Source organism: Octopus bimaculoides, chromosome 4 (assembly GCF_046866305.1).
Source record: "Octopus bimaculoides isolate indiv1 chromosome 4, ASM4686630v1, whole genome shotgun sequence".
In the NCBI taxonomy this organism is placed as follows: Eukaryota; Metazoa; Mollusca; class Cephalopoda; order Octopoda; family Octopodidae; genus Octopus; species Octopus bimaculoides.
The window spans coordinates 78,076,522-78,091,521 of record NC_142931.1 but is presented as its reverse complement, the minus strand read 5'-3'; the positions used below and the strand labels follow the sequence as shown (position 1 = coordinate 78,091,521).

Here is a 15,000-nt window from a genome sequence, read left to right as displayed (position 1 = left end):
TATGTTTATATTTATATATTTATACTCACACACGCATATACGTACATATATACATATATACATATAATTGTGTATGTGATATATATACATTATATCTATGCTTATATACACATGCACATATATTAAATATGTACGTATATGTACAATTATGTATACATATACATGTATATTAGAATATATATGTATGTATATGTGTATATATTTGTATATACATTCACTGCCTATATTTGCTAGTATTTGCACATAAGTGTCTATAAATGTGTGTGTGTGTGTGTGTGTGTGTGTGTGTGTGTGTGTGTGTGTGTGTGTGTGTGTGTATGTGTGCGTATAATGTGTTTTATCAATAGAATTAGTCCTATGTTTTTATCTGTATATAGGCGTATGTGTATAAATAAGCAAATGTACGTACGTGCTGTGGTTACAGAATAATAATACAGAAAATAGTTTAAACATTTCATAATTTTCGTAATATCTTTTGGTTTTAGCGAAAGATTATGGTCCTATTCTCGGTACTGTTTTCCTTCCTACAACCTTAAGATTTAAGGTCTCATCTGAATGAATGGAAATGTATGAGCCCTGATACATGAATCAAAAGTCCTAGTTTTCTTTAAACCTTTTTATTTCATGACTCCAATCACAAGAGGAAATTTAGCATCCTTGGCTCTTTTTCAGGTATCCGAGACTTGGTGAGAGGATGGAAAGGAGTTATCCTGAAATAGGAAACACGTCTCGAATGCTTACAAGAGAGTGAATTCCGCGCTAAGCGACGGATTAATTTTACATACGCATGCCCAAACATATATCCCCTCGCCATATAAACAGATAGACACAGAATCGCAAACATAATTTCTTTCAAGCAAATATATGACTTACTACGTTTAAAATATTTATTTTTAATTCGGACATTTGGTCAAATTTATAGAGCTAAGGATACTGTTGATTTCATAGGTTTCTCTGTATGTGACTGACACCTAGAAGATTGACTCAAATATTGGGACTGGAATCAGAAAATTAAGGGAGGTAACTAAGTATTCCATGGTATTTGGTCCGGCGCACAGACGTTTCTGTCACTCCATCGATCACCTACATGAGATTAAATATATTTCATCATTATGTCCTAGTGACCACACACACGCGTGCGCGCACACACAATTACACACACATGCAAATACTCAGGCATACACACACACACAAACTAATGAATACACCAGTATTCTTCCCCTCTTTCTCATCTCTTTTTATTCCTTTTTTACGCACATACTTTAAAGCGTATATTCAATTATCTCACATTCAAAACTCTAATAGTGACAGTATGTTCGTCTGTATAAGTCAACAGCCTAGCTATGATGTATAATATTCTCATTGACACCTTAACATTTCTTGTCAAATGAAAATACTGCTTTCTCCTCCTCTTTATTTCGTCAGAGTTCACTACAGTTCTCTGTTTCCAGGATCCTGCTCAGCGGGATACTCTCTGAAGGGAAAGCATTTCCGTCAATCAACGACACACAATCTTGTCTTACAGAGTTTTTCTGTCCTCGGCATTCTGATTCGTAAAGTCCGTTACGGGATTTATCCGACCGCAAAGAGGAAGTGCAAATCTGCTGTGGACTCACGAATTGGTGTGCCTCTTGCAATTGGGAAGTGACTTCCGTGTCATACGAATGGCAGGGATTCATCGATGTGAACGATCTCTTCCGGCGATTTGTGAACGTCTGCTCTGTTTGCGATCGAAGACTCAAATTTAGTCGACGCCGCTCCAGGAAACGATTGAAGTTCTGTCGAATAGCAGTATGAACCTGAAAAGATAAACACATAAAAAATAAAATCATCAACATCATCATTATTATTACTTTCATCATCATCATTATTATTATTATTATTATTATTATTATTATTATTATTATTATTATTATTATTATTATTAAGGCGGCGAAATGACAGAATCGTTAGCGCACGGCAAAATGTTTAGCGGTATTTCGCGCGTCTTTACGTTCTGTGTTCAAACTCCGTTGATGTCGACTTTGCCTTTCTGCCTGGGTTCAAGTTTCGTCGTAGTCAAGGTTGACTATTACAGAAGAGTCGACATCACTCTCTCACTATTTCACTCTCTCACTATTTCACTCTCTCATCCCTCTCTGTCTCACAGGTGTCAAAACCATAGTGATATCTGCTAGGCAGCAGATGATGGAAATGTATGGCTAAAATTCTTGTTGCTTGTGAATCGCTTATATCTTGGGGTCATTGGTAGTCTAATTAAGGTATGCGTATGTGTGTGTGCTTGCGTGTGTATGTATGCATGTATGTTTGTATGTATGTATGTATGTATGTATGCATGTATCTATCTATCTTTCTATCTATCTTGGTATATATATATATATATATATATATATATATATATATATATATATATATATATATATAGAGAGAGAGAGAGAGAGAGAGAGAGAGAGAGAGAGATTGGTAAATAAAGATTTAGATAAGTATCTTTTGTTAGACTACATTGAAAGTTTTAGTGTGTGTATTTTTGTGTGTGTGTATATATGTATGTATGTATGTATGTATGTATGTATGTATCTATCTATCTATCTATCTATCTATCTATCTATCTATCTATCTATCTATCAAGCATATATGTATGCGCGCGCGTTTGTATGTGTGTGAATTTGTAGAATAAGATGTAGATTCAAAGAATCATGTGGCTATCACAGAAAGCTCCTCTAACGAACACTGTTATCAGACCACTTAGCAATGTAATACAGAGCCAGCTAGATAGATAGAGATATAAGTATTTTTTACTTGTTAGACTGCAACCATGCTGTGGCACAGCATTGAAAGTTTTGGTTGAACAAATCGATCCCAGTATTTATTCATAAAGTCTGCTATTTATTGTATAATCTCTTTTTGCCGAGCCACTAATTTACGGGGACGTAAAGAAACCAATAACGATTGTCAAGAGATGTTGCGTGACAAACACAAACATAAAGACACACAGATAAACATATAAAATGGGCTTCAATCATTTCTGTATACCGAATCCACAAGGCTTTTGTCGCCCCGGGCCTATAGTGGAAGCCACTAGGCTAAAGTAAACCCAGCGGCACTGAACCCGGATCCATGTAATTGGGAAGGAAACTTCTTGCCACATAGCCAAACCGGCAATTCGTACAGGCACATATAAATAATAAAATTTCAGGAGGTAATGGAGATGAATATGTTTATTGAATTGCTTAACATCCATAAGATTATAACCGTTTTGCAGTCTTCTTGATATAAAGAAAACTAGTTCATCAAATCACCAGAGCCTGATGGTCACACCAACGATTCAATCCTTTGGTGTAACCATGATGTTCTGGTGATCTGGTTAGCTAGTTTTCTTTATGTGCCTTTGTTGTGAATGTACAATTGTATTGCATAATGCAGAACAAGCACATCAATGCAAACTTGTAAACAATTTTATTGCACACTATATATATTTGTACATGAAAAAGGCTGCGAAACGGCTGTAAACACAAGGATGTCAAGTGGTTAATTAAATACATTCATCTCTAATACCTCCTGACATTTTATGGTTTATATATTCCACATAAAGTAATTTTATAGATCGAATCTTCTGAATTTCAGCTGCATGGACACTGCATTACACTTCTCTGTATTACATTGCTAAGTGGTCTGATAACAGTGTTCGTTAGAGGAGCTTTCTGTGATAGCCACACGATTCTTTTGGATCTACATCTTATTCTACAAATTCACACACATACAAACGCGCGCGCGCATACACATATGCATATATATACGCTCATATAATTCATTAATGCACAGAACAGGCTGTCAACTCTATCTTCGTATTCCGAATTATAGGCCATGTATAAAATATAAATGTAATGAAATACATACATGCATAAATACATACATGCATAAATACATACATGTATAAATACATACATGCATAAATACATACATGCACACACACACACACACACACACACACACACAGTGGCTCGGGAACGAAATTTTCTTAGGGGTTGCAAACCCAGATTCAAAGCATTTTGGCGAAAAAGGTAGATTTTTTTCTGTTAAAATCAATACAAATGCAGGTTTTATAATAATTTTTATTATTATGAGGCTAGGCTGAGATATTCATAGCCTGAGCAAGACACACTCGTGGAATGTGACCAAGTGCAGTTCATTTTTTAACATAGTTCCTCTTGCTGTCTACACACTTGCATTAGTGTTGCAGTGCTTGGATCGGATTGGTGAAGAAGCTACCCTGTTGGTCAAATAGATAAGACAGTAAATAAGACGTAGATAAGACGTCATCACCACATCGATACTGCTGCCTAACCAAGTGTTTTTTAGTGTTGAGAAACAGACGATAGTCATATGGAAACAAATCATTAAAATAGGGTGGGTGATCAACCAGTTCAAGCCAGTCACGCGAACAGAAATTGAAACAAGGCGCCCTTCATCAGTTTTTCTGGGTTTCTGGTTTTGATAGCTTATCGTAACTACTTTAGTAAGTTAGCATACAACTCTCCATTAATGTTGTGATCATTTTGAAGATAGTCAATAAACACAACTCAAGGAAATCCAACGATTTCCTGGAGAAGTCCAAGGATTTGCTGGAAAAGTCCAAGAATGGGGTTTCCTGGAAAATTCGAGAGTTTTCGGGTCGATGACTTCCTGTTCACAAACACTTCCGGCATCAGGACTTCCTGGAAAATTCCAAGGGATTCTTGGAAAAATCAAAGGAATTCCTGGAAAAGTCCACGGATGAGTGCTTCCTTGGGAAAATATTTTCTGATATAGCCTCGAGCCGACCGGAGCCTCGTGGGTGGATTATATAGACAGAAATTGAAATGTATGTATGTGTGTATGTATGAGACATCTCAGCGATGGGGAAACCAACAGCGAGATGTTTCTCAGAGTGAAACGTGTTTAAGAACTGGTCTTGTTCTATATATCTACACAAACACACACACACACACGCACATATATATATATATATAGATACATACATGCATTTAAATAGATAGACTGGCAGACTGACACACACATACAAATTAACACACGCACATAGAAATAAATTAATAGATATACATAGCTATGTGTTTGCGTATGTGTGTGTGTGTATGTACATGTGTGTATGCACATGTACATGTGTATGTACATGCATGTGTACGTGAGTGTAAAGTGCGATAGAGACAGAGTTACATTTGCATCGTTCTTTTGAGCTATCTACTGTGTTCTCTTTGTGTATAGAAACGCACATATATAACACACCGCACACACATAGACACACACCGCACACACATAGACACACACCGCACACACACATAGTCACACACCGCACACACATAGACACACACCGCACACACATAGACACACACTGCACAGATGCACGCACGTCGCAAACACACACGAGCACCAAGCTCTATCACACACATACACACACACATACAAATACAAACACATAGTCATACAAATATGCACACATACACACACACATACACACTCCACTTAGTCTTATCGACAGATTCACCAATGTATTTCCTCTCTATGTTTATATTATAAACAATCTTCCATTTGTTAGTTATTAATTTAAAAATAAAATGTAAAAGTATAAAATTTGGGTCACCATTTAAATATATAAGGTAATTGTTTCCTCTTTAAATATCACACCAACCATGACATTCATGATACATCAGCCTTTGGTACAGAAAATTTAATTTTATTTCACGTGTTAGTTCTCCGGTTTCAAAACCCAATTACAAATTCCATTTTGTTGGAAAGTTTGATTTGATTTGATTCCCAATTCATCATTAATATCAACATCATTGTCATCAACATCATCATCATGGTCATCACCATCAGCATGATTTTTAATATCGCAGTCGTCCTTTCGTAATTGATTACAATTTCTCGCGCAGCATATTACGACTTCTATGGTTTCTTTAATATTGATCAATTTCTAATATCAATGTAATCTATAAAGTGGTGAGCTGGCAAATTCGTTACCACGCCGGAAAAAATGCTTTGCCGCATTTCGTACGCCCTTACGTTCCGAGTTCAAATTCCGTTGACTTTGCCTTTCATCGTTTCGGGGTCGATAAAATAAGTACCAGTTGAACAATGGTGTCGATGTAATTACATAACCCTCCACAGAGCTTACTGGCCTTGTGTCAAAATTTGAAAACGATATTTATGTAATCTGAGGCAGCGAGCTGGCAAAATCATTACTGCACCGGGCAAAATGCTTATCGGCATTTCGTTTGTCACCCTGAGCTCAAATTCCACCGAGGTCGAATTTGCTTTCATCTTTACGATAAATAAGTAGCAGTTGTTGACTGGGGTCATTGTAATCGGCTATCCCCACTCCCCCGAAATTGCTAGCCTTGTGCTAAGAAATTAAATCTAATATCAATGTAGACTTTACCATCACCACTGCGATCACTATTAGCGTCATCATCATTACTATAGCAGAATGGCAGAATCATTAGAACAACAGACAAATACTGTTTGTGCAGAATTCAAATCTAGTTGATATCAACTTTGCAAAAGGCCTGAAATGTTTGGGTGGGAGCTACTCGATTACATTCAAAAGGATAAAAGGTAAAGTCGACCTCGGCGACATTTGAATTCAGAATGCAACGTCAGACGAAATATCGCTAAGCATTTTGCCCGGCGTGCTAACGATCCTGACAGCTCGCCGCTTTAATAATAATAATAATAATAATGATAATAATAATAATAATAATAATAATAATAATAATAATAATAATAATAATAATAATAATAGTAATAATAATAATAATAATAATAATAATAATAAAAATAAAAATAATAATAATATTGATCCTTTCTACTAAAGGCACAAGGACTGAAAGTTTTTGGAGAAGGAGGACAACGACCACAGTGTTTCACTGATACTTAATTTATCGACCCCAAAGGATGAAAGGCAAAGCCGACCCCGGTGGAATTTGAGCTCAGAACGTAAAAATGGACGAAATGCCAATAAGCATTTTTCCCGGTGTGCTAGCGATTCTGCCAGCCCGCTGCCTTAATAATAATAATAATGATGATAATAATAATAATAATAATAATAATAATAATAATAATAATAATAATAATAATAATAATAATAATAATAATAATAATGATAATAATAATAACAACAACAATAATAATGCAGAATAAGCAACACAGCAGAAAGTGATAAATGCGGAATTTGTGGACAAAACGGTGAAACCGTATGGCATATTACCAGCCAATGTACGCCACTAACCCAGAAAGAATATAAGAGACGCCACGACAATATAGTCAGGCTTGTCCATTGGACACTTTGCAACAAGTATGGACTTGACAGAGTAAAAAATTGGTACGACAACAAACCTGAAGGCATCGTCGAAAATGGAAATGCAAAGATCCTATGGGATTTTATGATTCAGTGCGACCATGAGATAGAGAATAGGAAGCCAGACATAGTCTTAATTGAGAAAGAAAACAAACTATGCTGGATCATAGATACAGCATGCCCAGCTAACAAGAAGGTATGCACTATGGAAGAAAGAAAAGCCGAGAGATATGACAGGTTAGCTTGGGACGTTAAGCAGTTGTGGTCGATGAAAAAGGTAGCAGTAGAACCAATAATTGTCGGAGCCCTGGGAACAGTGAACAAAAATCTCGAGAAGTATATGGAACAAATAGGGGCTGCAATAAGGGTGGAGCACTTGCAGAAAACAGCACTGCTTTGGAACCGCTTGAATACTCCAGAAGGTGCTCGAAAAATAAGTAATAGGCTTACAAAGAATAAGTCCTGGGGTCGATTAGTTCGATTAAAGGCGGTGTTCCAGCATGGCCACAGTCAAATGACTGAAACAAGTTAAAAAAGAAAAAAATATATGAAACTCAACCTTTGAGATTTTGTAGTTCGTAAGGTAGTTGAGATATCAACATAATAAATAACATTATATTTAATTAATAAAATGAATATATAAAATAAATGACTTACCTCAACATGAAGGAAACAGTACAGAAAGGAGAGAATCAACCCCTGAAACAAAAAGAAAGAATCACCGATATTATAGAAAATATTGATTTATTACTAAAAGAGAATCAAGATATAAGTCGCAATGTCTAATTGACTGAGATCAGTCGTTGTTAATAACATTTTAATTGTTAGTTTTGTTAATGTCATTTTGGAAATGAGCCTTTGTCATTTGCTTTAAGCGTTTCAAAAATTAAAGTAATTATCTATGAACTTTATCGTTTATCTGTGACAATCATTGAACTGCCGGCATGCTGGGGCACCGTATTCAGAGATTTAGTCGAGAAAATTTAACCCATAATTTATTTGTAACGCTTGGTAGTTATTTTATCGGCTACTTTAGACGAACTGCTAAGTTACGGAGATATAAATAAACCAACACCGGTTGTCAAGTAAAAGATACAGCACAAACAGAAAGACACGCGTGTGTGCACGCACACACACACGGGGACACACACACACACACGGGGGGACACACACACGGGGGGACACACACACGGGGGGACACACACACGATATGCTTCTTTCAGTTTCTTTCCACCAAATCCACTTCCAAGGCTTTGGTCGGGTTCAGGTTTTAGTAGAAGAAACTTGCTCAAGATGCGGCGCAGTGGGACTGAATCCAAAACCACATGGTTTGGAAGCAAGCGTCTTAACCACATATCCTTGTTTGCACCTATTTACTTTAAGTTTGTTTTTATATAATTTGTAAAATGAGATAGATTTGCATTCCGTGATGAGAAATAATTACTAAGAAATCAGTATATTGGAAGATTTGAATGAATTGGAAAACTAATATATATATATATATATATACGACGGGTTTCGTTCAGTTTCCATCAATCAAATCCACTCACAAGGTTTTGGTCGGCCCGAAGCTATAGTAGAAAACACTTGCCCAAGATGCCACGCAATGGGATTGAACCCTGAACCATATGGTTGGGAAGCAAGCTTCTTACCACACAGCCATATATATATATATATATATATATATATATATATATATATATATATATATATATATATATATATATATATATATATATATATATATATATATATATATATATATATATATATATATATATATATATATATATATATATATATATATATATATATATATATATATATATATATATATATATATATATATATATATATATATATATATATATATATATATATATATATATATATATATATATATATATATATATATATATATATATATATATATATATATATATATATATATATATATATATATATATATATATATATATATATATATATATATATATATATATATATATATATATATATATATATATATATATATATATATATATATATATATATATATATATATATGGCTGTGTGGTAAGAAGCTTGCTTCCCAACCATATGGTTCAGGGTTCAATCCCATTGCGTGGCATCTTGGGCAAGTGTTTTCTACTATAGCTTCGGGCCGACCAAAACCTTGTGAGTGGATTTGATTGATGGAAACTGAACGAAACCCGTCGTATATATATATATATATATATATATATATATATATATATATATATATATATATATATCTGTGTGTGTGTGTGTGTGCTTCTGTGTCTATGTTTGTTCCCCCACATTCACTTGACAACCGATGTTGGTGTGTTTACGTCCCGTAACTTATCGGTCCAGCAGAAGAGTACGATAGAATAAGTACTAGGCTTACAAAGAATAAGTCTTGGGATCGATTAGTTCGACTAAAGGCGGTGCTCCAGCATGGCCGCATTCGAATGACTGAAACAAACAAAAGAATAAAAGACTATAAAAAGGAAATGGTGGGAGGAGATGACCAAGATTAAATCGAGTAGAAAATTGCTGATGGATTGGACTAGTTCTGCCTAAAGAAGAAAACCTGAGTCAACGAGTGAGTCTCTATGTTGTCTCTCAATCAACAAGCAACAACGGTTGATTCTCTTTCATATCATGCCCTACTGTCATGAAAGGGTGAGATACAACGGATAATATCATTTTAATTATTCAAAGCCCAATAAAAAAGACGTCTTGATTATGGCTGGGCTGCACCTGACAATCGGCTTGCTCAGTCAGTTTAGGATAACCTGGATCTAAATACTACTGTAAGGTCTAGTCTTTGTTGCAGAGATGTGGATCATGTGCTTTAATGCATAGTGTGCAAGCCGTTGATAAGCCACCCCGCCCCACCATGCTGAACAGGCCAAAGGATATAGGCCAAAATAACATGGACTGCCTCTCTCCAGAAGCAAAAATATGTCTGCATAGGGCCGACAATTCTGACTAGAAAAAAAGCAAAGATACAGAAGTATAAGTTTTTAATGGCCTGATTCCAGATCGGGCGCAGCAAAAAAGTTCACCTGTCACACTTCTGGGACTAAGATCATTGCCTCGAAGTCCTGTATATATTCCGGGCTAGTGTCTGTGATCGAGTTGTCGATATAAGTGTGACAACGTTTTCCTCCTACATTATCATGAAGTGGATGACACAAGTCTAATTTGGATGCTTCCAGTTCAGGGTGGCGCACGCAATAACCAGATGGTCGCAGCCGTTTTTAGCTGATCTTTTCTCTAACTTTCTACATATCACCATAAAGGTTGATGCCATATCACATTCAGGACCATTCGTTGTATCCTTGCGTAGCAGCCATCTAACCCATTTGAAGAAATTACCAAACTATGAATGACAATTCAAAAACAATAAGACCTGGGAGAGGAAGACAGCTCAGAATCGAGATGAGTGGAGGAAAGTTGTTGATGGCGTATGCCCCATAGAGATCGAAGGGCTTAAGTGAAACAAGTGGGTCTAAATAACACCAACAACGACATCATGACCAGAACTCACCTATCCAAAAGGCGCACAAACTTGAAAAATATTGTTAAGTGGTACAGAAATTTCAGTTAAAACATTATTTCCCAATCTTTATCGAATACAAAATACCAAAATTATACAGACAAAAATAGAGAAGAAATCATAATCTGTGAATACTTGATGCTTAAGATATTCATATGTAATTGCGACGGGAATAAATGTCTAAGCGTGACTCTATACATAATTGTGAATCATTTTCGGATGTATTCGCGTGCTTTTCGTTTGCATTTTCATTTTATGTCATATGTAATAACTTTCTTCCTGCAGACCGCCCAACTCTTCTCTGTCTATTACTTCAAAAGGAAGATTATAAAGTAACTATGTATGTAGGAATACATACATACATACATACATACATACATACATACATACTTACATACATATACATACATACATATAGATAAGTTAATCGATTCACAGTTCAAATGCTGTTATCATCTTTATCACCTACATACACATATGTATATATATATATATATATATATATATATATATATATATATATATATATATATATATATATATGTATGTACGTATATCTGTATATGTGTGTGTGTACGTGTGTGTATGTATGTATCTATATATCTACAAATCTCTCTCTCTTTCTTTCTCTCTCTCTCTCTCTCTCTCTCTCTATATATATATATATATATATATATATATATATATATATATATATATATGTACATACAAGCATACATATACACATACACACCCCAGTATATACATATTTGCACAGAGTATTTGAAATTGTAAAGAAAGTCATCCACTTGTAAACGGCAACTTACGGATGTATAAACGCTGACACAAGAATGAAAATACGTACACAACTGTAAAGGTGAATGCAGAAACATACACAGTTACACACGCACTCACTGACGTCATCGTACAAGCAAAAGAAAAGGAAACAAAAAGATCAAAAATCCCAGACATAAAAGACAAACCAAAACATTTATGCTTGATGGTTTCATATGTATCGAAAATTTTTTCTATCATTTGAAAATTCAAATGATAGAAAAAAGTTCACAGTCGTTCACAATTACTAAGTAAACACTTCCTCGAATGGTGTTCAAAATTTAAAATACAATATGTCAATAACATCAGCTATGAGATATATTTGAAAAATATGGATGTGAATAGAACATGTATTTAAAGCGACGGACATGTTTCGATCTTAGATCGAGTTGGGGAAGCATATTCAATTTATTTGACAAGATCTAAGCGTAATTATGATGTACACACACATACACCCCACCCCACACGTATATATATATATATATATATATGTATGTGTGTGTGTGTGTGTGTGTGTGTGTGTGTGTGTGTGTGTGTGTGTGTGTTTGTGTGTGTGTTAGCACCAAGCAGTGTTTAGGCATAAGCAAAATTTAGGTTAGTTAAAATATGTTTGTGATATATTTCAACTGTTAAAAGGCAAAACTACTGCAGTTACTGTGGAGAAAATATCTTTCTTATAGTAAAAAGGTGTGAAAACACTCGGTTTGTTCAGTGTCATCAGCTATCAAGAATTCCCTACATCGACACTTCGAGTTTTTTGACTCTTGTCAATGGGATGTACCTAAGAGAGGCAAATCTAAACTAAGCTATAATATAAATTGAACATGGGTGATCGTTGTATTCTTTCTTGTCTCGAGGTTCACGGCCAAACGGCTAGGTGGATTCGCGTGAAAAATGGCACACATGTGGAAACGGGTGCATAGATTGGAACGTGCTTTGTATTTTGTCATAGCCCCCATAGTTACCGAGAAAATTGATTAAAATAACCTGCGTGCATGCGTGTATGTTCCTGGAATGTTCCGAGGAGTTGGCGAATTACTTCCTGTTAATTTCTAAGAAAGAGGAGGAGTGGAGGAATTACTTCCTGGAAATTCTGAGGAGGGGGTAATACTTCCTGGAAATTTTCAAGGAAGGAGTGGAGGGGCAGGAATTACTTTGTGGAAAGTTCCGCGGAGTAAAGTTCTGTCTGTCTGTCTGCCTGCCTATTCATCTTTATCTATGCCTCTCCCTCTAAGTATATATATATATATATATATATATATATATATATATATATATATATATATATAATAAAGTAAAGTTGTGGAATACCGTACGAGTGGAAATATATATGAAAGAAAGTTTGAAAATGCACTTATTTTTAAAAAATATTTATTTACTTAACCGGTTTCACTTTTTTAGTGATAATCTTTTTCTAAAAAAGTGAAACCGGTTAAGTAAATAAATATTTTTTAAAAATAAGTGCATTTTCAAACTTTCTTTCATATATATATATATATATATAGTTCAGGTACTATTTTTGCGCTATTGCTGATATTTATGAACAATGCCACTTCATTCTTTCTTTCTCTTCTTCGCGATCACTCTTTCTCTCTCCTCTCTCTTTCTCTGTCTGTCTGTCTCTCTCTCTCTCTCTCTCTCTCTCTCTCTCTCTATATATATATATATATATATATATATATATATATATATATATATATATATATATCCATAGAGAGAGAGACAGACAGACAGGCAGACAGACAGAGACGGACAGACAGACAGACAGAGAAAGAGAGAGGAGAGAGAAAGAGTGATCGCGAAGAAGAGAAAGAAAGAATGAAGTGGCATTGTTCATAAATATCAGCAATAGCGCAAAAATAGTGCCTGATCTTTGTGCTCTGCATACTAATTAAAGTTACGGGCGGGTCTTGCATATAATATAAAATAAGCTGAGATAACCCACCCTGTAACGGACTTTAATCAACAATCAAAGATCAACAAACAAACATCTCCAATAATTTTTGTAAGTTTGGTAATTTTTTGGTAAATTAAGACGATACAGATGCAAGTAGATCAGATATATTCGGTGCAATGTCATTATCGAGCAAAATTTAGTTTGTTAGATCTTGTTGCTGTCAAATTATTTTTATTGAAAATTTCAAAACATTGTAACTATAGTTAAGTTTTATATTTGTCAACTATCGAATATGCATCGATGTCGAATTTTATATATTCAAAACTTTTCATCCATAGCTACAAATATTTTCAAAAGATCAAAGCTTACCTTGCAATGATTTGAATTTTGATATATCCATATATATTAAACTCTATATTCATATATTGGGCACTCGGTATTATGTACAGGCGTGGATGCGAGATTAAAAAGCTTGCTTTCCGATCATGTTGCTTGGCACCTTGGGTAAGGGTCTTCTATTATAACCTCGGACTGACCAAAGGCTTATCATTGGATTTGGTGGGACACTGAAAGGAGCTCGTCGTATATATATATATATATATATATATATATATATATATATATATATATATATATATATATATATATATATATATATATATATATATATATATATATATATATATATATATATATATATATATATATATATATATATATATATATATATATATATATATATATATATATATATATATATATATATATATATATATACATATATACTAGCTGAATTATCTGGTATTAGCAAGTTAGACGGGAGTTATTTCCAGTTCCCGTTCTCAAAACACTGTTTCATGTCTTATACTGTTCTCTGTTCAGTTCCCGTTTAAATTACAAATAGATTTAGAAATGGTGACTTGGGATAGATTTACCAATACTGGCAAGTAATACAGTTGAATCGTAAAACTGATTGATTGTAATGATAAGGTAATATCAAATTTGAATTGGTAGATGGTTGAAAGGATGAGAGAATTGACGATGTGCAACTATGATTATTATCATAGCGAAAAATTGCACAAATCTGTCCTAAACAAAAGACCTATTTGTCGAGGAAGACATGGTCTGACATGGAATAAACAAAAATTTATATAAGACATTCTATTGTAAAAGTTGCCCGACAACGACTGGCTATTCATCTATGAAAGAAAATGAAAGACATTATCTATAGTGTTATTGTTTCTGTACGTTGGTAAAGTTTAAATAAATCTTAATACGGTGATTTGAAAACAAATATAAAAACACTTTACCTTTCCCTTGTTAGTTAAACATCTGCTGTCAAATTATTTTTATTGAAAATTTCAAAAC

At 34.3% G+C, this 15,000-nt stretch overlaps 1 protein-coding gene across 2 annotated transcripts in view; it reads right to left on the bottom strand.

Annotated features, from left to right (window-relative positions):
- The window catches only part of LOC106876948 (glucagon-like peptide 1 receptor), a 478,818-nt gene that overhangs the window by 373 nt on the left and 463,445 nt on the right, over positions 1-15,000 (bottom strand). For both annotated transcript variants that reach the window (XM_089350850.1, XM_089350851.1), the window contains exons 13-14: positions 8,012-8,053; positions 1-1,799 (exon numbers count right to left, since the gene is read on the bottom strand). The exon at positions 1-1,799 is cut by the window's left edge and continues 373 nt beyond it. In XM_089350850.1, the coding sequence (XP_089206976.1) occupies positions 1,422-1,799; positions 8,012-8,053 (420 nt within the window). In that variant the 3' untranslated portion in view covers positions 1-1,421. The remainder of the gene's footprint in view (positions 1,800-8,011; positions 8,054-15,000) is intronic.